We start from the raw sequence: 23171 nt of genomic DNA, 5'->3' as shown, positions 1-23171 counted from the left end.
TGAAAAAGAACCGGGCATTTGTGTACTTGTTAAAAGGTTTCTTGTCGAGCAGTAAAATTCATGCCGCAGCTGGTCCATAACAGTTTCATTAATAAATCTGTTGAATTTTTAAGCGCATGTGTATGCATGAGTCAACAGTTCGAAATAGGGAAAAAGCAGAGAACCCATACCTCCAAAGCTGATAGGGAGGGAAGGGAGCATGGAAACATTGTATATTTTAACCTTTAAGATGAACCTACAACATTTAATATTTCAGTACAATATTGTGATATTTTCAAAGGTATTTTATTTATGAAACGATTTTCAAAGATAAAGAGGTCCAGCAATTCAGGGGACATTCGCTACGCCACTACCCGTTCTCCAAAAGAAACTTTAAGATATCCCAAAACATCCTGCAGACAGAACATTAGCAATTGTATCAATGCACGACTGCGGAGCCTGTTTCTCGAAGTCATCGATGCATTATTTATTTATTTATTTATATACAGACTTCTCAAGAACAAGTGGTGAAGTAAAAACGGAACGCTCACACTGCTTCCTGCAATGATAGCTCTCAAGCTGCTGGAAGAGGGTGTCGTCGTCGACACCCTCTTCCAGCAGCTTGAGAGTTGTCATTGCAGAAGCCGTAGAGAAACCCTACCTTGCATATTCTACCTATTCAATAACACCATGATTTTAACAATCACTATTTTAAAGAGAAAACTAAGTCAAAACTAAAAAAAAAAAAAAAAATATATATATATATATATATATATATATATATATTTTGAACACGCACAATAACACACCGTAATGTGTTATTGTGTGCGTTCTCTGATTGGGTGGTAGGGAAATGAAGTTTTATAACGTGGATATTCTGTTCTGTGCTACAGCAAAGAAAATGAATAAAACAAAGTTCAGATCCATGTTCGTAAGAATGTTTTCTTAATTCAATATGTTCCCCCAAAAGTTTGGTAGGAGAGTTCTGAATCGCCTGCTTGTTGTACTACTTGGATACTCGCATATACAGGGTAATTCAGGAGAAATAGTAAATATTTTGGGAGGTTATAGTATCGATTATTCTGAGTAAAAAAGTTCATATAAACATATGTCCAATTCTCAATGGATACGGAGATACAGTTGTTTGAAACTGGCACGCACAAAGCCATTATGAGAGCTATTAAATGATTTATTGTTTGTATTCATTGACTCTTTGAATGATACAAAACACAAATAATTGACAATTTTTTTTTTAAAATTCACAATAAATGTTCGAAAATCCCACCGCCAACTTCAATGTACTTTGCAACTCTTGTGGTAATATGAAGTGTTGTTCGTCTGAGGTTATCTTGGCGTTCCTTTATGAGGGCAGCAGTATCAAAAATGCGAGCGAGCAATTCGTCTCTTGTATTGACCTTTTCTTTGTATACTGCGCTTTTCATTCATCCCCACGAACAAAAAATCTAACGGAGTGAGGTCTGGAGACCTTGGTGGCCAATGAACGGGACCACCGCGGCCAATCCATCGTTCAGAGAAAGTTCGATTTAGACATTGTATCACCAGATGGGTTTAATGTGCAGGAGCTCCGTCATGCTGAAAGTACATACCAATCCTTGTAGCCAAGGGAACATCCTCCAATAGTAGTGGAAGTTCGTTTTGTAGAAATTCTAGGTAAATGGGCCCTGTAAGACGATTTTGTAACGCAACAGGCTCAATCAACTGATTGTCGTTGATACTGCACCACACGTTTACAGACAAGCAAAGTTGAAAATTTGTTTCTACAGTGGCATGTGGATTTTATTCTGACCACATATGAGAGTTACGGGTGCTGTTGATACCGTCACGGGTGAAAGTGAATATGAATATTGTTATTAGGAGCATTAGCAACCAAGGCCATATTGCTCCGGGAATATGCGGTGGTAATTTCCTGACCTTTCCGCATCCTCCGCATTTGGTGGTCACGGGCTCGAACCCCGGTCTGATCAAGAAGCGTGTGCTACGCACTGTTGCTCCTGCCCACCTGGCTACGAAGGCGTCTCGGGTGAAAGTAGCTTCATTGCTGAACAGTATTAATGGAATTAATCTGCGATTAGCATTTACCCACTGATAAAATTCCAATCGCTGAGGGTCGTCTCCTGGTTGAAGGTACTGCACTCTCTGTACGTGAAATAGATTCAAGCTGTGATTACGTAATGTTCGCCATTACGTAACACCGATACGCGTAGAAATTCTTCGTGTGCTAATAGTAGGACTACGTTCTACCGACTGAAGAATGTGTTCTGTTTCATCCACATTTTGTTCATTTGCACGTTCAGAAAAAAATACGAGTACTGGGGACTGTACCAGTCTCACGCAATTTGCTGTAAACACTAGAAAACGCTCTTGGATCCGATCCGGTATTCTGCGGTTAGGTAGTACTCCCACCACAAAAACCATAGACAAACACCATATCGGCATATTCAGTATGTGTGAAGATGTGCGGCATTCTTAACAACACTTCTAAAACCAAACAGCGTCAAGTTATAACTGCTTCTTGGTCACATCTGGTTCAGGGAGCTGTGCACATCAGTTTCAAACAGCTGTATTTCCTTATCCATTGAGAATTGGATACATGTTAACATGAACTTTTTTGCTCAGAATAATAGATCCTATAACCTCCCAAAGTATTTTACTGTTCCTCTTGAATCACCCTGTATATACTGTATTGTAGCATATCGTATTTTTCGGACCATAAGTTGCACTTTTTTTCTGGAAAATGTTGCCTAAAATTCTCCTGCATTTTATTGTGTGAATATATATTAAGTTCACTCTGTGATATGTTTTTTCCTAGACCAAGCTGTACTATTGACGCCTAGCTGATCAGAGGGAAACATTTCGCATTGTCACTTGTCTCACTAGAGCTTGTCCTTTACTGCCAAGAAAAAGTCTAATAAAACTACCCTTCTTTCTAGAAAACTGAAGTCTTTAAAAAATATGGAATTGGCAATGACCTTGATAACTCTGAAAAAAGTAAAATTTTCAGAAGATAGCAATGGCGACTGTGACTATACTGAGTTTTTGAGATTCTACAACGGGTAAATTCGTCCTACACTTCTATTTTGTTTAGCAGTCGCTTGTGAATTTCTTTCTGATATATGCAATAAAATGTTTTTTCCAAAATTCGCTTTCAAAAACTTGGGTGCGTCTTATAGTCTGTAAAATATGGCATTTATTTAATTATTATTTTTTGAAGTTTTTTTCATCTTGACTCTCTACGCTTTATCTGTTTCTTTAATGTACATCAGTTGGTAAAAACTTCGCCTGAAGAAGTAGTCAAAAACAAACTAGGTGTCTTTCAAAATGCATCAAGTCTTGTATTTTGAAACAAGTCATCAACAGTTTCTTGGGTCCTGCACTTCATATAAACAGCACCTCTCCCTAAAGGAAAACACTTTTGCTGTTTTTTTGCCAGCTGATTCTTACTGTGCGATGTTTTGTAGCTTCATATACCTGAAGATTTTTTGTGATAAATTTACTTAACTTGAGTTTTGAATTATTACTGGCGCCGTCTGGCATCGCAGGGGCTTTTTAAATCTATTTTCATAATATACATGCGTGTGCTGTATATGTTAAAATAAATAGCGGAGATTAATATACATGAAAATGTGCCAACCAACCAACCCTGATAAACCATTCGCACGGTTCCCCAACTAAGCCTAAATCAATACCTAAAAAAATAATTTAAACAGCTGAAAAGGAATAAAAATAAATTTCAAACAACTGTAACGGATAGCAACAGATTTGCATAGAGATGCTGTAAAAAAAAAAAAAAAAATCAAAATCGTATTTCTTGAAAATACCGCTCGATTTTTAGCTTGGAAATACAAAGAAAAAAATGAAAATTTGTTCCCATCTAGGAACGCTTCGGTATTATTATTCCGAATTCTCAATCCCTATTCAAATTCTTGTTAATATTCATATATGGACATTACGATAAGAAAGGTGAATGCAATGAGCTATGCGATTCAGTATTACTGGAAGGTACAGATCTAATTGGACTCGGGAAAGATTGCTTTGGATTTACCGTTGATAGTATTTCATAAAATTATAGCACATTATAATTTTCTCCACCAGCTTTATCCTTTTGTTACGCCTACTGCAACACGCATCACACTGGCTCTAATTTTCTGGCTGATTGAAATAAAATTCTTACTGTCGTTTCTATGGTCGTTAAATATCATTAGTTATTTACATATAATTCGAAACTCTTGAATAATAGAACTTCTTGGGCATTACTGTTACTTAATGCCTTTTAGAATGCAGAGCGAGAGAGAGAATAAAGAAGAAACTTTCTGATGTACCTGCTTGATAGTCAGCTGGGTATGCAAAGTGCGATTCTAATGGCTTTTATTACAACAGCAGCGCACAAATGGACTGAGCGTCGCTTTTGTCACTGTTTCCAGAATACAAAACGAGAAAGAAATTTTGGATTACGATTTTAAATAAATACTTTCAATATAAATACAGCTTGAATTTTTCGCTAGTATAGAGAAAATTTCGAAAAATTCAAGAAGTGCGGTCCTAAAAGTACGAGTAATAAAATTATCATATGGTCTCGTGAAACAAAGTAACGAAGTCTGCAAATTTAATGATAGTAGAACCCTTGACGAGACGTATATATTAATACAGTGAACTCTCGAGTTTAAGGACCTTGATTTAATGAACTTCAGATTTAACGGACCAAAATTTCACTGGCACCAGAATACCACTATACGGCCATGGTGAATCTTCTACTCTGTTATATATCAATCAAGTAAATATAAATAAAAGCTAGTTTTTTTATTGCTGAACTGTATTTCAGGATTTCTAATATACACATAAACAGAGTAACCGTTTAAAGTTTCAATTATTTTGGGTACAAGTGGTTTAAAAAAAAAAAAAAAAAACCTTTCTATTTAATTCAGCAATAACGGCTATCCTTTTGCACCATACCGCGACACTGCCTCCACCGAACTTCACTGTTGACAGGATACAATCAGGAAGGAACTGTTCCCCTGGAATTCGCCACACCCAGGAACGGTCATCACACTGGTAGAGTGTGAACCTCGACTTGTCTGTCCATATGACTGTTTTCCACTGTCTACAGTCCAGGATTCTCTCTCCTTACACCACGTTAATCGGCGTCTAGCATTTGTTGAGGTGATCAATTCTGTTGATCAATATATATATATATATGTGTGTGTGTGTGTGTACTCCGGGACGATGATATAAGTTTATTTTATTTTTTTGTTTATACCCCGCACGGTCACTTTGTTAGAGGAGTTTACAATTTTGACAAAGAATATAATCGTTAACCGTATTCAGTAATCCGCGGGTTTTAACCACGATCCACTCAAACGCGTCTGCATCCTGTTATAAAAAATATTTCCTAAATCCTGTTATAAAAGAAATATTTAAAATTATTAGTATCATGTAAACTGTAACCTCAATTCTCAAGACTCCTCTATCTATGTATATTTTTATCACACTTTTCGGTTTAATTCCTCCTTTTTAGAATGAACGTGTTACCCACTCTATGTATACCCTCCTAACTTAATCGGGATGTTTTGGTGTGAACTTCTACTGAACCTCGATTTTAAGTTGTTAATCTCACAAAATTTTCTAAAACTAAGCAGCAACAGAGAAATTTATTTTATTTTTTAAGACAGCCTGTTCTATTTATTTTATTTTCAAAGACAGCCTGTTCTATGCAAAAATTGTAGAATGATAACTGAAAGTTATCATTCTACAATATATATTTGTTTTCATCTGACTAATAACCATGATCTGAAATAGCAACCTTCACTGATTTAAAATAATTTTGTATGCTTAACAGAGTTATAAGTAACTGCTTTCTTAACTTTTCACAAGTCTCTAAAGTAAAACAAAATGAATATATTTTTCCCATATTGCATGTGTGCTTTCTTGTCTCACATCTGCTTCTCTTCTTTCCAGGGTATTCCATGACGGACGAAGGAAAGTATGCGAGCACCGAGATCCTCCTTTACAAACGTCTCCATGGTTACCGCCAGAGAACCACGTGGTAGCAACTGGAACGTAACATGAGGTGAGGCGTCCCTCTGAATACTGAGGGCAAGTCACGTCGCAATTTCAACGGCACACTTATTGACAGACAGAGTGGAACGGTCCTTCGGGTACGTTTTGATGAAGAAGCGAGGGGATACAGGGCGAATACGGACGTCCTCAATAAAAGAACAATTTGTTTTTTTCTGTCCTTTTATAGTAGGACGAGAAGTATACGCTCTTGATTACGGGAAAAAGATACACCGCCTCCGGTCATTACAATGGAAAGCTAAAAACATTCCAACGCCACACGAAGTTCGGAGTGCCTTATCCCTTATCTCATTATCAACAATTCCATCAACATCCAGCATCAGTTAACCAGCAAGTGTAAGCTGTTAAGTTTTATGCAATGAAAATATTTTCTGACACAGACGGCGGAGAGCTGGGACTTCCCTTCAACCTTGGCGTCGTCAGCAGCGACCACTCAACTTATAACAACCACTGTGACGGAATGCAGGTAACTACAGTCGAGAGAACCCCCACGATTGTTGTGGAGTTTGCGCAGAACGGTCTTAGTGGCGGGAACAAATCGATGGGTACTACCGACGCTGATGACCGACAGGCAGAGTCTGCACTTCACATTGCTGCCAACGGAAACAGTTCTGAGGATTGCAGTAGGAAATCATCAGAAGGAACGCGTCAGCAAGAAAGTAAACCTAACGACGTTCTCCAACAATCAAATTGCGTTCCAGTCGAAAGAAGCGTGGAACCGAATGTGTGCGTAGAAATCGACAGATCTGGGGATGGAGAACCTGTGGCGGCGGAGGAAACGTTGGTAAACACCGATGGACCTGTCTCGAACCATATGCCGTGTCATCCGGTAGCGGGAGATTTTACTCCTCAGTCAGACCAGGAGGATGATAACGAAAAATCAGATACGACACACAGAACCAGCACATCCCTTTCGACGTCGGAGACGCCTATTTCATCAACAGATATTATTCAGTCGCAGCAAATAAACACCCACGCAATCGAAGGCGTCGATCACATGGAAAATACGCAGGAATTGCTTCCGCTGAATGCAGAAGAGGAACATAATAATGCATTCCCATCTTCGCGTGAGAACAACGCAAAAGACTTGAGGGAGGAGAAATCTTCCTTCGATCTAACAATTGAGGGAACCAAACAAGAAATAACAGAACTGACAGAAGAGGTGAAATTACATGAAGAACCTTTACACTCTGCTCTAGAAGATGTTGATAATGATTTTTGTGATGATCGGAATCGAAACAATCCAGATGAACAAGACTCGAAACAGACGCACGAAATTCAGTTTTCTGACGATGACCATGAGGAGGCTTCGAATACTTTATACGTGAAATCCTCTGAGGTGAGTGTGTGTGTGACTGAACCCGAAGAGGAAGACCATCAGGACACTTCATTCGACTGTCATCGCGAAAGCAGTTCCAAATGTGTTTCGCCATTAGCACCGCCAAGTGGACCCAAGTCTATACTGAAGAAAACTTCTGGGTTGAAGCAGAGGAGAAGAGTCGCTTTTAGTGAGTCGGTAACAGTGTACTGTGAAGGTTCTGAAGCCCGCGAGGTTGCGTTGAAGGTAAAGCAAACACCGCAGCCATGTTATACATATGATCCGCCAAGAGAATACCAAGACTGGGAGCCATTTGAACCTCCAGCAGAATATAAAGATTTAGAGGCGGAGCTAGCGGCATTACGGGAAAGGGAGGGTTCTGGTGATAGTCCATTCGTGTTGAGCTCCCTTGGGGCGGTGTTATTTGAATGGTTCGATCCGCAAGGACTCGAAGAAGAATGCGAGGAGTTTGTAGTACATTATAACAGCAACAGAAATATAGTGGATGATGATTTGTACAGTTCGTCACTAGGTGACTCTGATGGGGACAATACAGAAGAAGAGGAAGAAGAAGAAGACAGGGAGACGAAGGAAAATTATCCAGGAGAATTGACAGAGGAAGTAAAAGAAGAAACAAGAGACAATTTCTTTGACCCAGAAGAAGAAAAAAGATCTTTGGCGATCTTCGAAGGAAAAACCTCTACGGTCTTTTCTCTGAGTGTTGACAACATCCTGAAACACGACACCCAAACAACGGAGGAAAATTCAGAATTATCCTCTGATGCGAAGCTGTCGCCGTCTCGGCAGCCGCCATCTCCAGTCTCTTCAGTCTCCGTAACTGACCCCTCATTTCATTCAACAACAAGCCAAGTTTCCATGTCGCCTCCTCTGAAAGAGTTGGTGATGACTCTGACTGGACAGCAGCCAAGAAATGACGAGTGGGGAGTAGAGCTAAGTCCTTTGAACTCCGTCCAGGAGACAGATAGCGACTCGAGCGCCTCCTCTCAGGACACTATGATTATGATGACAACGGAGGAAAGTGAACGGAATGAGCAGCACATTCGGGACAGTTTCAGGCGGTACGAAGACCTAAGACGCCGTGTATTGGGAGAACAACTTCAGTTTGAAGGGTGTGATAAACTCCAATTAGACGACATTGATATGTCGGATTCGTCCAGTGCCGAGGACTTTAAGTCGGATGGAGAGGGTGGCCGTGCTGACACCGAACTCGAAAGAACAAACTCGTTTATCAGAAGAAGTATCGAAGATTCTGCGTTTAGACGGAATCTCCTTCGAGGTGCGGAAGTAAGACGCCGTCAGCCTAAGAGCAACAGTCGGCCTAAATCACCTACGCCGTTTTGCGATTCTCTGGTAGAAAAGTTACGCTGGCTGACCGATATGACGGATGATGCTAAGGACATATCACTGGATGGAAAATCTGAGCTTTCCCGGGACAGTGAGCTTCCGCTTAGTGACAGCGTCCCTGGTTCCGTAACTCCTTCTTTTGAAACTGGTCGACCACAGCGCCCTCTTGTGAAGAAAAGGCCAGCTTCGTTGGAGTGCAATTTGGAGACTCCAGAGCGCAGAGAAAGGTCACTGGCTGCTGTATCGATTCCGAAGGATGTTCGAGAATGGAAAATAAATCCAGGACTCGCCAATCAGCACTTAACCTCTCCTTCAGACAGTCTGAAATCAGTGAGACAGGCTGCAGATGATTTTTGTCAGGAAACCGAAGATGAAAAGGAGAATCGAAGGAATACAGCATCCGATATGTATCTGGAAGCTAACAACTCCGAAGGCGATGAACTGGAACGTTTTGTGGAGCAATACTTAGATAGAATCGAACGAATTCGTAGGAGATACAGTCTAACAGAAGAGAATGACTTCGCTCTTGGATTTGTCAGGAGACCATCTGTGCGAGGTATACGACCGCGCTTCGGATCTACAACAGAAATTCTAAAGCAAATGCAGGCGCAACTTCAACCTCCGCTGTTGGCCAGTCCTGGAAACGTAAGGAGCCACATAACGTGGCCTTATTTTGACACTGGCGATCGGACTCAGCGCCTATTTCAAGGTCACGCACAAACGATGTTAACGCGAGTTCTGGAAGAGGAGGACCCAGCCGATTCCGATTCCGTCACAAGTGGGGAGAAGTTGCAGGAATCAGTGTATGGATCGACGATAGAGTGTAATCCGCATTTTCGAACTCGAAAAAGCGCTAGCTGCACGCAAATAGGTGGTAGTGTTCACGTGCAGAAGAGCAGTTCGAGCATCTCCATAGCCTGCTCCTTTTCAAAGGACGAAAGGGGAACGCCAGAGGGAGCTAGCTCCTCTCCAAAAGTGTCTTCCGACTCGTTATATCAGGGACTACCTTTTCATGAACCTCAGCCCGCGAACCCGGAAATCCCTTCTAAAGAAGGTGTTATTTATTATGCTATGAAAGTGTGAAGGGTTCGTGCGTATGTGTGAGTGTGCATGCGTCCTTAATTTCAAGCAGAGGCCTTCGAGCAGCACCACCCATGTGTTCATAAGCCGAGGCTATGCAGCGATTGTGGTTTCCAAAAAGGCGGCGTTTGTGCTTCGAAGATTCTTCAGCCATACTACTCTGCTCGTCCATCTAGACTGTAAGTTCTGAATGTCACACGCTGAATGTGAGCACTCTGTGATAAATAACCGTTTCATCCAGAATCATTATCATTGTTGTGTTGTGTGGGTGTATGTCAAAGAAATCCGAGAAAGAGAGAGAGAGAGAGAGAGAGAGAGAGAGAGAGACCAAAGATTTGGTGCCTGTGTGCTTCCGAAAGGTGACAATGGAAAAGTCACGTTTGTTTCTTCCAATTTATAAGTTAGTTATACACAGTTTTTTTGTTAATAATCTATAAGTTTTGCTATTTTAGATGCTACAATGGCAATATTCATATTATGTGGCATATTTGTTAAGGATAGTTAAAAACTAATACCTTTATTTAAAAAAAATCGTTAAGTGGGCAGTGGCGGGTTTAAGACAACAAAAAAAAAAAAATGTCAAATTTTTAATGAAAATATCCCAGTTAGTATTCTACCTTTTTGTTGCAAAATATAAGAAATCGTTCTTTCCTCCAATCCAATCTTTTATTAATTTTAGCAATTCTTCAAGTTCTTCGGCCTGTTATAGTACAAATACTGCGTTTTCTATATATATATATATATATATATACAGCGACGGAGAGGAAGTTTTAACGATCTGATATAACGAAAACGTGTTGCGAACTTTTTTTTTTAAACGTAACACTAATGTGACTAAACGTTTTGCTGGGTGGGTGGGTTTAGTGTAACTAAAGCAGCTTTTTAAAAGTTGCTCTTATTGAAGGAAGAGGCTGAGATTCTGCATGATAATTTTTTTCCTGAAAAATTAGGTGAGCAGCGAATACGCGGCATTTCTCTTTGTAAGGAACAAGTGTGTATGTTTGGCACTGAATAGGCAAAAATACCTTTCTTGGAAAATGTTCAGATTCCATATTCGTAGCGTTAAGGGAAAAAAATCAAAATTCTTGCAGAATATTCCAAAGCTATAAAAAAGTGAAGTGAAAGCCACAGATTGCACATCACTTACTTCTAGATATTGACAAATAATATGTAGAAGCAACATGAAACAGCAAAAGGGGTTTTAGCCACCGATAATGCTTTTATATCTCTAAGCAGTTAAAAAAAAAAAGCAAAAAAGAGCGTTTTTTATCCCAAGGCTCAACTGTTGTTCTAAATGTAATTGCCATCATTCCACCGATATCTGTTAACATAAAATAACGATCAAAATTGAGAACTGGAGGAAGGAAAATATGGAAATAACTTAGGGGAAAATTTAGTGGAAGTGATTGTAAAATAGAAACTTTTATATGCAAAATTACGAGAGACAAAGGAAGAACTGAAGAAATCAAAAGAGTGAAAATATATTTTAACGCATTTTGTCTGTGAGTACCCACGTGAGAATAAAAGAGAAGGGGCAGAAGCCACATTAAATGTCTGGCCCGAATATGAATTTCGACAGTAGATCTGAAATGTTGCCTGAAAAAGTTCAGTAATTTAACTTAAATAAACTAACAAAAAACCTTACGTGGCATCTTATTGAAGCTGCCACGTAAGGATTTTTAGTAATTATATAAGTATGGTAATCATTTTACTAAATTTACCTGTAGGAAAAAAAATATCCAATTTATTTTTGCTAGTTCGTGGATTAATTTTCAAAAACAGAAAGTGAAATGCGCATAAGATAAATTACTTTCATTTATATTAATATAAATGTTAGGTTTTTAAATAACCCTTCCCTGAACATTACTCCAGTAACATAAGAATGTATGTCAGAAAGACGCCATGCTTTCAGTGGTATCCCATTAAATGGCGAATAGTATAAGAAAGCCATTGAACTTTCTTCATATCAGACACTACGTGCCCCTGTCCATGAGACCAAAAATAGTCCTCTATGAAATTCAGCTTGTGCCTAAGAGGTTCCCATTTAAATGGCAAGCATACTTCTAGTCTTAATATAGCAACGGCTGGGATTTTGTGTGGCCAACGGAATCTGCTTTTTTTTTGTTTAATTTAGAGGACAACGTGGACCAGCTTTTTGAAGTGTTATATAAAAAAATATTCATATAATTTTCTAATGCATATTATGAGAAGAAAACGTGAAAATTTTCTTAAATAATGGAAGGTAATCAAGTACTGTACACTAAGAAGAATGCGAAATACCTATATTTTAAAGAAAAGAACAAATATTTACATTTTAAGAAGAAGAAATACATACATTTTAAGGAAAAGAAAGAATGCCAACATTTTAAGGAGAAGAAAAAAATACCTACATTTTAAGGAGAATAAAAATACCAAGTTTTGCTCTTATTACTATAAACATGCAAAATACACTTCGCGGAGCATTCCAGAGAGTTAGTTATACACAGACATCGCTATAAAAAAACGAAGAGAACTTCCAAAAGAACAATAAGAGTAAAACAGGGATTCCCAGAGGAGAAATCGATAATTTCGACATGTTGAGCCGCGAGACTACGGTGAGAAGTGACTGGTAATGGCGGGAGATGTGCTTTTACTATGTATTTAAAGTTATACTACAAGAAAGAATCAGCATAAGGATTTATGTTTGCTAAACTCCTCTGTTAAAATTTCTCAAAATATCATTAAGGTTGTGCTGATGATTGGAGGTAGTCTGACCTGCTGAGCAAAACAGAGACCAGTGGACAACTCCTATTGTTGTACATTGAATATATTTGTACTCTAAACAGAGAACCAACAACCATGCAAAATAGGTAAAAAAAGAAGTGATTATTGTGTAAATTCTACTGCAGAAAAACCTAAGTGCTTTTAACACGTCTGATTACGAATGATATCTGTGTACTAATATTGAGAAAATGTTTTAGTAATAAAGCTCACTTCTTTAGAATTCCGGAATAAATAATCTTCAAAAAGCCTAATATAAAAAAGAGATATATTCATGCTTATAACTTGAGAGAACTATGTTTTTGGTACGTAATATATTATTACGTAGCAGTGGTCAAACGCGAGAGTTATGGTCGTCCTGGAGTATAAACAGAAAAATTTTTTATTAATTTATTTTATTCCATATCATCATGATTTGAACTATAAGGATTACTTCGGCGTGTATATTAATATATTATTACATTACGTCATCAGATATAGTGAGACTTTTACAGGTAGCGAAAGGCTGTTTTACTGTGACTGTGCTGATATCTATTTATGTTAATAGATATCATTATATCATTTATCAGTGAGGTATGCAACATGCGTTTCTTTCTATGTAGACTGGTGTATACTTTCGGACATTATCTTGCATTTTAATATTTTTTTTAAATGCCGAGAGATATTCAGAAATAAATATCCAAACGGGTCTGCACCAAATAAGATAATTCATCTCGTTCACGCCACTGATGAACATATTCTTCTTAGATTTATATCAAATACACTGGAAAGAACACGTCTACAATAAAGCCGATAATTCGGGCATCTTATCAAACAGCTTTAACTAATTTCTGTATTTATTTTTAATACAATTTTGTTGCAAAGTATTACAAAGTGGATTGCATTTTAATTGAACAACTTTGTACAGCAGTTGCACGATTAACAGGATTTTTGTGATAATAAGGTACAAGTATGCGCATCAGATAAATTTACAGTCTTATTCTGTTCTTTCCAAAGTATACGTCTTTTAATGTTATTTAGAGTTAAAAATAAACCTAAATCTAAAAATAAAAGTAAGGCCTTTAGTCTTCCATATCCACCATTGGCGTAGGCTGTGGTTGGCTACAACCTTCGGTATTTATATATTTTATTATTCCATCCATATTCCACTTTTATCTGTTGTAGTATTCTTTTTTCAGCCCTCACAGTTACAGTGGTTATAGTGTTATGGTATTTTTAGGAATTCGAAAATAACGGTATTTTATGTTGATATTTCATGTAATTCTAAATAATTGTTTAAATTCGGTAGCATGGATACAAATGTAAAACCTTCCATGCACAGTAACCGATTAAACTAGGAGAAAAAAAAAATTGTTCTCAGAAAATGAGCATATGCACTAGCAAAAAAAACTCTTTCCCTGTTTTCTAACGTTCAACTTTTGTAAACGTTATTTATCCTCACAAAGTTGAGAAAGTTAGCTTTGCTATAAAAATCAATTTTACGATTTAAGGGAAATTAAAAACAGTCATTCCACGTGAGAGAGTTTTAAATGTTTATTGAAGTGAATCACATCAATTTACAATTAATGCTTTGTAATCTGTCTGAAGCACATACTTGTACCCCTTTATCAGAGGCCTGAATTCTGGGGGAAGAGAGAGAGAGAGCTTAAAGTAGACTTGAGTTGAGCTTCGAAATTTTGCGAAGTATTAAGTGTAAACTGAAGAGATTCACTTCAATAAATATTTAAAACTCTATCACATGGTGAATGGTGTTTTTAATTTTCTTTAATTCATAGTTAATTGCTAACCACGTATCGTTCCCCCCGTTCACAAAATTAGTAAGTTTAATTCTAATGAAAAGATTATAGTAAATAAAATATTAAAAATTAAAGTTCAATTTCTTACTCCATCAGTAAAATTGACAAAACGCAATTTCTTCCCATCAGCAGCATGACTTTGAATTAATCTCTTTTTGCTATTAGAGCAGACTGCCAGCTTCATTTATTTTGTATCTTGAGAAACGAATGCAAATTCTTATGAACACACGTTGTGGAAACTCAGTTCAGCGAACACTGATCTCTGCTAAACAAGCCAACGCTAATCCGTTGCACTGAAAAACTCCTCCTAAAGCAGTCTATAGTTTTTACATATACATTTTGTCGAAATATTTTGTCTTGATGTCGTGATCGCAAAGATATGCATGATTACAGATGATGTTGGACATCTCTGGAAAACCGACACTAATAAGAGACTTTTTTTTTTTTTACTCCACCTACATTTTTCATTCAACCCGTTTGAATGGAACGTTTTTCATTCGTCAAACTGTCTTCCAAGGAGAAACGCCATATCATGTAACTTTAAACTACAAGTATATATGCATACGAAGCAAATCTTTCTTGCCAAGAAACTTTGAAGTACGTGAAGTTTGTCGCTAGATACAAACACGACTTCAGCTCTGACGTAAATGTTGTTTCTGGTGAACTCACTAAACGTTTTAGTACTTGTCAAAGTGCTGTTGATGTAGTATATTTTCAGTAGAAATAAGTCTTAATTTAAAAATGTTTAACTAATACACAAGTAATTAGACATGTTAACTTAAAAATATATAATCGCTATAAACAATTTTTCAGCATTAGTATGCAAATACCACCATTCAAGCATTATCTCATATATCTGCGAATATTAAAGAAACGTGATTTTTTTTTCATACTGTCAGAAAAGAATGAAGTTTTCTCTTTGAAAGCAAAGAGACAAGCGAAAAGCGAAGCCTACGAATGCAGCATACAACTTCTCAAACACAACTAGCACTCTGCAACGAAAATTGGATTACAAAGATGTTCGGACAGGAGAAGAACAGATAGAATAGAGTACAGCATCGGCACATCGAAAACAAACATCCGTCCTCAAAAGCTATAAGAAATATTCTGTTGTAATGTAAAAATTTGGAAGGCAGGTTTTGAAAACTCTCTTAATTTGATAACAACAGAATACATTACCAACACAGTAATGGGAAAAAAATAATAAATAAATTGTCAACTACTGAGTGCCGAGCACTCAGAGTGAAGGGTCCGTAGTCACGAAAGGTCATTAGTGTAGTATCTCAAATAGAGAGCTTTATGGTAACTGAAAAAAGTTTCTAGTACCCCGGCTTGGCCTAAAACTGAGGAACTAACGAAAACATTGTCTATTTGAGTCTTTCCAGTTGTGAATGACAAGGGTGGGAGAAGCGACTCCGACTTCTTCCTGGAGAAACGATTAAAGTCTTCGGGGAGAAGCGACTGGCAGGTAAGGGCCGTGCAAGACTCCGCGCAGACGCCTCCCCACCACCACCGCCTCAACACCGGCTCTCTGAGTACCTCCTTGCCGGGACAACTCAGCTTTGAAAATTGTTAAAAAATACTTCTCGTCGCAAAATTTATAAATGATCTTTATAGAATTATTAACAAACTATTAGCAACTTTTTTGTCACCAAAATGAGAGCTACTTAGTACAAAGAAGTGCGCTATTGAAGTGCAATAAAAAAATTGTTTTTTTAATTTTAACACAAAAAGTAAATGATAGATTTCAATCCGAATAGTTTTCCCTTGATAATCATGGAATAACGCATAGCTAATGTGATTTTTAAAATTTTAGCTCCATTAGCGACGGAAATAGAGGGGAGGACACCAAAATTGCTCACATTTTCCTGTCTGGCGCCGCCATTTTTAATTTTAAAAATATTTAAAAATTATATTTTAAACCTACTCGTTGAGCTCTTTCCAACGGTGTATAATAAGCTATAGGTTGTCGATAACATTTTTCCCCCTCCCCCACATTTTTTACCCTCCCCCATTTCTCAGACAAATTTTTGTCAACAACGATCAATATGGCTTTATGTTGGCCCACATGATGTACAAACCCATGCAAAATTTCAAGTCAGTAGGTTGAGTGGTTCCAGAGATACAATGCTGTGACAAACGGACGGACAGACAGATAATCGAGTGACATTATAAGGGTTCTTCTTTAGACTACGGACCCTAAAAAGAACGAGTGACCTCCTACCCAAGAACGGGAGGATAATGAAGTCGGAGCTATAAAATAGAACAGTCTAGCTTTTCTTGAAAGTTACTTGAAATATTCTATCGGAATCCAAATATAGAAAAAAGTCGAAAGCTAATTCTTGCTCTTTCTTAATGGAAAATTAGAATGTTAAAGTTAGCAAAAATTGAGAAGAGAACTAATCACGCTTTAAATTTTACATGAGGTACACAAAAGACATTAATTGACGTGCGCAGTGCGTTACAATTCAGGCGCGTTAGCCGAGTGATCATACACAATGATACATAAAGGACACGTGATTTCAGTTACCGTTGTTCATGCCAGCGTAACTACTAAATATGGTGCTGCCTCTTATTTTTATCTTCATCCTATGAAGTCCTCTGACCGAGTGGTAGTCACGGAGTACAAACAGAAAATTTATTTTAGTAAAAACTAACAAAAAGCAACAACTTCTATGCGCAAATTTTGTTTCTGTTCATCCACCATATTGCTCATACATTCCACCAATATGCGCACGGAAACACATCTAATATCCAGTTGGTTGTTTGGTTGTTGTAAGGTTTCAGGTGCATCAGTAACTTAGACCATATTGCGCCGTATATAATGTTTCATATAAATGGGATGTTTGTGGTCGATTTGCTGTTTCCTAGATGAAAAATCCGAGTTGCCAGTAGAAAAAACTATACTACCCTGGCCTGAGACCAAATAATTAAACAACGTTGTGAAAAAGGCCCCTAAAAATTTCTCCCTTCATTGACAGGATTCGAACTCAGGTCTTTTCCACCCGGTATGGCGAGGACGGTGATAATACCAACTGTGCGGAACGTAAGGGCGTAATATCCGTCGTTTCAGCTACATTATATGATATAAGAACAGCCTACCTACGTGATATGTATGGGAAAAAAAGAGAGAGAAAGAAATAATAATCGCCACGTTTCTTACTGATGGATTTTAATGAAATTTAGGGCGGTTCGATAAATCTTTCCAAGAGAGCGAAATATAAATTTTATAATATCCACTACTAGGAGTCCAGTTATTACTTGCGGACGAAGGACATGGTGAAGACGATTTGGGGGGGTCGGGAAGAGAGAGAGAGAGAACAAAAATAAAGTAAGAAACTAAGAAAACTATAAATTCATACAGCAGTTAAGAAAATTAACTAAGAATCCACTTTTGTTTTTAACAGAGAAAGGAATCAAAATTTATCAAAAATAAAAATATTACTTTTGAATTTTTTAATTTTTTTTAATTATGAGTCGGCTAGAAGATAGTATAACGCGGTAAAGGAAAGTTAGAGATATCTAAAATCGATACAGAGAGAGAGAGAGAGAGAGAGAGAGAGAGAGAGAGAGAGAGCTCTTGAACAATTGCTCTAAGTTAATTTTAGCTGATTGAATTGACCATAAAATGATTTGAGTTTGAGATGATGAGCTAAAAAAAAATCAGTGATTGGAGATGAGCTAACTCACGAAAATCATTTAACATGCGACATTAATATCCAGTAACAGACGATCATTTGAGTTCCACAACTTAAAAAACAATTTGTGGTTAATATAATTTAGTTTCGCCATTTAAGAGCTTTTCACTATCTGATCATCCTAATACATCATTTTCCATCCTGAATGGAAAACAGACAGAAATTCAAATTCGCATTAAAATATTAAGTCGAAGCAAAACAAATAAAACAAATTAATATTAAATGAGACAGATCTACAGAAATGTAAGTTGACGATATGACATTTATCTACGTTATTTCAGCTACTACGTAGACAACGTCATTTGAAAAACTACACTTCATCGACTGAAGAAACAGCACCGCTAGAAATACAATGCTATCAAGAGCATCGTGAAACGAGCATAATTAGATATCCTTCTAAGGAGATAGGAGAAGGATAAAAGATTCCCAGATGCAGCGAGCTCCACAGCCAATAATTTTCTTATTGCCGACTGTCTGCAGACTAGGCGACGCCGTCTCCATCACTGACTTGTTCGATAACCATCCTACAGCTTGATGTCGCCAAAGATTGCTGAAAGAGCTCGTCCGTAGAAAACAGATTATAGTGTTGCATCTTTTACTTGTGTTTTAGTAGACAACGTAGACAATGCGAGAGACTGAAAGAATGCATTACAAGATGAAGAAATTTCGTAACGTACCATTTGGAGAATATACAAAAAATTTTCAGCTGTTTTTTTTTTTTTTTTGTCTCTGTACTTTAAATATTGGTAAATTCTGCCATAACTTCACTCCTCAGTATATTTAAGAAGTATTCGACATTTACTTTTTGATTTCTGTCTGAAGAGATATTTAAAATCGATACAGTGCAATCTGCCATCTCTAGAAGATGGTGGTAGGATAAACAGAAGACGATTCATTGCCGAGATTATTATCGAACTTAAAGATATTATAAACTTAAAATAATTTTCTCTATATATTATCGTTTTCTTTTTCATCAGCAGGGCTCTGATGGTTCGATCTATCTGAAAAGATAGATCGAACGACATTAATAATGATATTTCTTAGCGATATTCTTCACTAAGTTAAATGACAATGACTTACATGATTTTCGGGATAAAAGATTTTTGATTTTATATATAATGCGTATTGATTTAACATCACAAATTGATATTCTTCCAAATTGCAATTGTTCTTGATCAAAATTGAACGATAACTCATCTCACCTCGGCTACCTTCAGGCTCAGTTATAAAATGGTCCCTGGTCCCGTCCATTTCCAAAAATGACAAACATCAGTATAAACGAGTGACTGGCTATTCCAGGTTTTAAACAACTTTATAGAATTCCTAAAAGTGAATGACTGATATCACAAATTTGTGGAAAGATTCTTTTGAAGTACAAAATAATCATTCCACTTCTGGAGCACATAAATGTCTTCTTAGAGACGAGACTGTCTGCAACTTATGAATATATATTGTAGATAAATTCCGTGACTTTAACGCCTTGAGGATAGAACAAGGTTTGTTACAAGTCGGATACGCAATAGGCAGTGAAATTTGTTAAACCTGAGTAGGTTCATCAAACTATTCAGTGCTATGCTACACACTGGTTTCAGATTGTCTCGTGATGTCCTGTACACATTCATCAACACAAAGTTGCTGTACCAGCTACCACAATAAGTGCTGATATTCACTGTAGTAGCGTACAGGTCAACTCTTTCATCTCTCCTATTATTTTAATGCTGTCGTGCTGCAGCATAAACAGCATCATTTGAACTCTGAGAGAACTGGGGGAGTATAATGGATATGGCCATCTAATTAATACATTTAGAACAACTGTTAGAGGGAAACGTCCTCAGCAGCTAACGCTTAATATAAGTGGCATGTTGCACCGTTGATGCACACTTAATCTAAGTAATATGTCATATACATTTTAACGTATAGGCCTACGTGGAATCATTGTGAAATAAATTTAAAAAATATATATATATGAAATTTCAGGTTATGTAACAGCCCCTGTAAAGTATGGTTTGTTGTATATCACATCTGACGAACAGAGAAGAATTCTTTGTTAAAAATATATCAAGTTACTGTACATAAATATAAATACCGCATATACTTGTATGTATACTATAATATATATGGAATGAATAAAATTATAGTTATTTAAAATGACGTGGTATGTTTATACATTATGTGTTCATAGCTTAAATGCATTATGCTGTGGTAACCACACAATTATTAACATGTTTACTGTTTTGAAGATTTCTCCATTTGTTAATCACTGGCGAATGGGAAAAAGAGCTACCAAAACAAAGATAAAGAATGCTACATGAACGACAAAAGTGGCCAGGGAAAAAATCAACTTAAATAAAAAATAATAATAGATTAAAAGTTAAGCTAAATTAAATAAGAATAAAAATAAATAATAACATAAAATACAACATAAAATAATAAAAGTAAACTGCCGTAAAAAGAATGGTTATAATATTGGCATTACGCATGTTAAAAGAAGGATAGAAAGAAGTGTAAATTACACGTGAAAAGGTCTAAGTGCATAGGCCTTGTTCCCCTAGATTTAGCTTTGGTACACGACGATGAGCTGGAAGTGATTAATAATTTTAACGAGTAAGGAAAGATGGAACTTTTGGAGGTATCCGGGTGTTTAACGTACGTTCATATCACTGCATGCGTAGTAAAAGAAATAAAATATACATAGAACAGAATCGAGTTCGGAGTCTGAAAATAATCGTTCATTAGTGCAGAACTGGCAGTGACTGCCTCATTGGGGGACAGTGTATAAAGTAAATTCTGTGGCTGAATATGAATATAACTTTTATTAAAATTCGTCTATGGATATGTTCTTTTTCTTTTCTTTGTTTCAATGGCATTTCAAAACTTTTACGAATTGCCTGATTCTTATTTCCTATTAACTCAGTCAGACGACTACAGAACAGCTAGATAAGCCACGAGGTGGAATTTATCTAAAATTCTTACTCCGCTTCGAACTCAGGGCACAACGACAGATGGCCCATACGAATAATAGGTCATCCCTATGGATATATGCAACGCGTTCAGGAGCACAGGACAAAATTTTGCACGAATTCAAGGCCAAAGAATCACACACAGGATCGCATGCTGACAGGATATGCTCAACAACAAAATACCAGAACAGCTGTCACTGTGATGGACGATTATCAGGAGCAGCGATAAGAAATTGTGCGGAATTCGCATGCTGGAAAGAGCAGTTTTATTCTTTTCCTCGACGAAAATAACTTGCATAAACATTTTATTAGCTACCTTGGAAGGATAGAAACTTTCGGCAGATGTTTTATATTTAATTATGTAACGGTAATAAATAAATAAATATACGTCTATTCTTGAGATGGCCGAGACCAGAACAGTTTATATAGTCCATACTGTGACTGCATGGCTAGAGCCTGAGGATACAACAACTACCATAAATAATTTCTTCAATCCTGTACTATATTTTTCAGTGTAACTCTTGAATAAATAATACTCTTTCATGAAGATACAGCTGATAAAAAAATTATATCACAAGCTGTATATTATTTATATACAGAAAATGCAATTATTTGAATTTAGACGAGCAGACAATATTCCAATAGGTTCCCCAATGCATTGCCTTTTCTATTTATTTTATTTTATTTTTATTTTATTTATTGGATTTTATTTTTATTTATTTATTGGATTTTGTGGAGCCAGGGCATTTATACTTCTCATTTTTAAAATAACAGGTCATCGAACTCAGGGCACGACAGATAGCACATACGAATCCCAATGGATAATGGATGAAAACACTTTATTTTGAACTTATTATGAATGAAAAGTGATGTATAACAATCATTTAAAAGGCCCCGGGGGGGGCTATCTTAGGGCAGTGATAGATTGTGTTTTACAAATAGCGGATTGCTACTTAGTTTCACATTACTGGTTGTTTTGTGTTACTGTTTTTGTTTAGTATTTTTCGAATTGCCCGTGAGTTAGTCGCCGTATTTCCACGTAGTCTGGGGCGGAGGGCAGGGAGATTTCCTGTCCGGCTAAATCGGGCTTATAAGACTGAGTAGGATAGGAGAGGAAAGGAAATCTAAAAAAAAAAAAAAAAAAAAAAGCATTTCTGTCCACCTTGTGGAAAATTGCCCCTGGAACCATCACCCGTTGATTTTGAGTAGTGGGATTTTAGTACTGAGGATAAATTTCTTCGGTAAACTTTTAAAGTTTCATTTAAGAGTGATGAGGATCTTGTGCTCCTTGACACTAGCAGTGCATAAATTGTAAATATTTGATCAATTGCCGTGTTTGGTGTTTGATTTTTATTGTATATAGCTGATTTTTAAATTATACAATTCTAACAATGTCTTCTTCCAGTCCAGATCTAATAGGAGAAGAGTTGACGACTGTAACTTCTGAAGGGACAGAAGATGAGCGTGAGGAAATAACTCGAGAGATACTATCACAGATAGAGATTGCTGAAATAGAAGTATTCTCAGGGAAATCGATTCCTAGAACACCTGTTAAAACAAGATCGTCATCTCTCCCAGGGCCTCCACAAGAAACTGCAGACTCATCAGGGAAAAGTGTAAAGAGGAAGAAGGCGAGGTCAAAACAGACTGATAAGGAAGCGAGTTCGGACTCAGATAAGGACAAGAGTTGTAAAAGGAAAGAGGATAGTGTGGTTTCAGAACATGAAGGCTTCGAGAAAATAAAGGATACGCATATCTGAAGGCATATCTATGAGATATCTATACATGGTATATTTAAATTGGTGTCAAATATTCTAGGGGCGTATTCCCATCGACCAAACATTACAAAAAAGTTCATATAAACATGGGCCTAGAAACGCTTAGTTTCTGAGGTAGGAGGAATTTTATTGTTCAACAATATCACAACAGCACGTTATTTTAATCAAAGCACAGGAGGGTAGCTCTCTCTCAACTAGTGAGGAAGTTAAACAGGAAATTAAAACCAAACTGAAAACACATATAAAAGATGTAAAAATAAAATACATGAGGAAAATTAGGGCCAACGGTGTATTAATTGAAACGGCGACGTCGCGTGATCTAGATAATATTCAAAAATGTGCTG

General features: G+C 37.0%; 1 protein-coding gene across 1 annotated transcript; it reads left to right on the top strand.

Annotated features, from left to right (window-relative positions):
- The first annotated feature begins 5970 nt into the window (after positions 1-5970).
- Positions 5971-10138, top strand: LOC150079238 (uncharacterized). The gene has a single exon (XM_090384011.1). It carries the CDS (start codon positions 6431-6433, stop codon positions 9836-9838), a length of 3408 nt encoding a protein of 1135 aa, XP_090240137.1. The 5' UTR covers positions 5971-6430; the 3' UTR covers positions 9839-10138.
- Positions 10139-23171: the final 13033 nt, after the last annotated feature.

The sequence above is a fragment of the Mastigoproctus giganteus genome, chromosome 10 (assembly GCF_048544385.1).
Source record: "Mastigoproctus giganteus isolate SK-2022 chromosome 10, ASM4854438v1, whole genome shotgun sequence".
NCBI classification, from domain to species: Eukaryota; Metazoa; Arthropoda; class Arachnida; order Uropygi; family Thelyphonidae; genus Mastigoproctus; species Mastigoproctus giganteus.
The sequence above is the reverse complement of the archived record's forward strand: the minus strand, read 5'-3'. Positions and strand labels throughout refer to the sequence as shown.

Bases quoted from the DNA above. Each gene is read 5' to 3' on its own strand.
- LOC150079238 (XM_090384011.1), top strand. From the start codon at position 6,431: ATGAAAATATTTTCTGACACAGACGGCGGAGAGCTGGGACTTCCCTTC.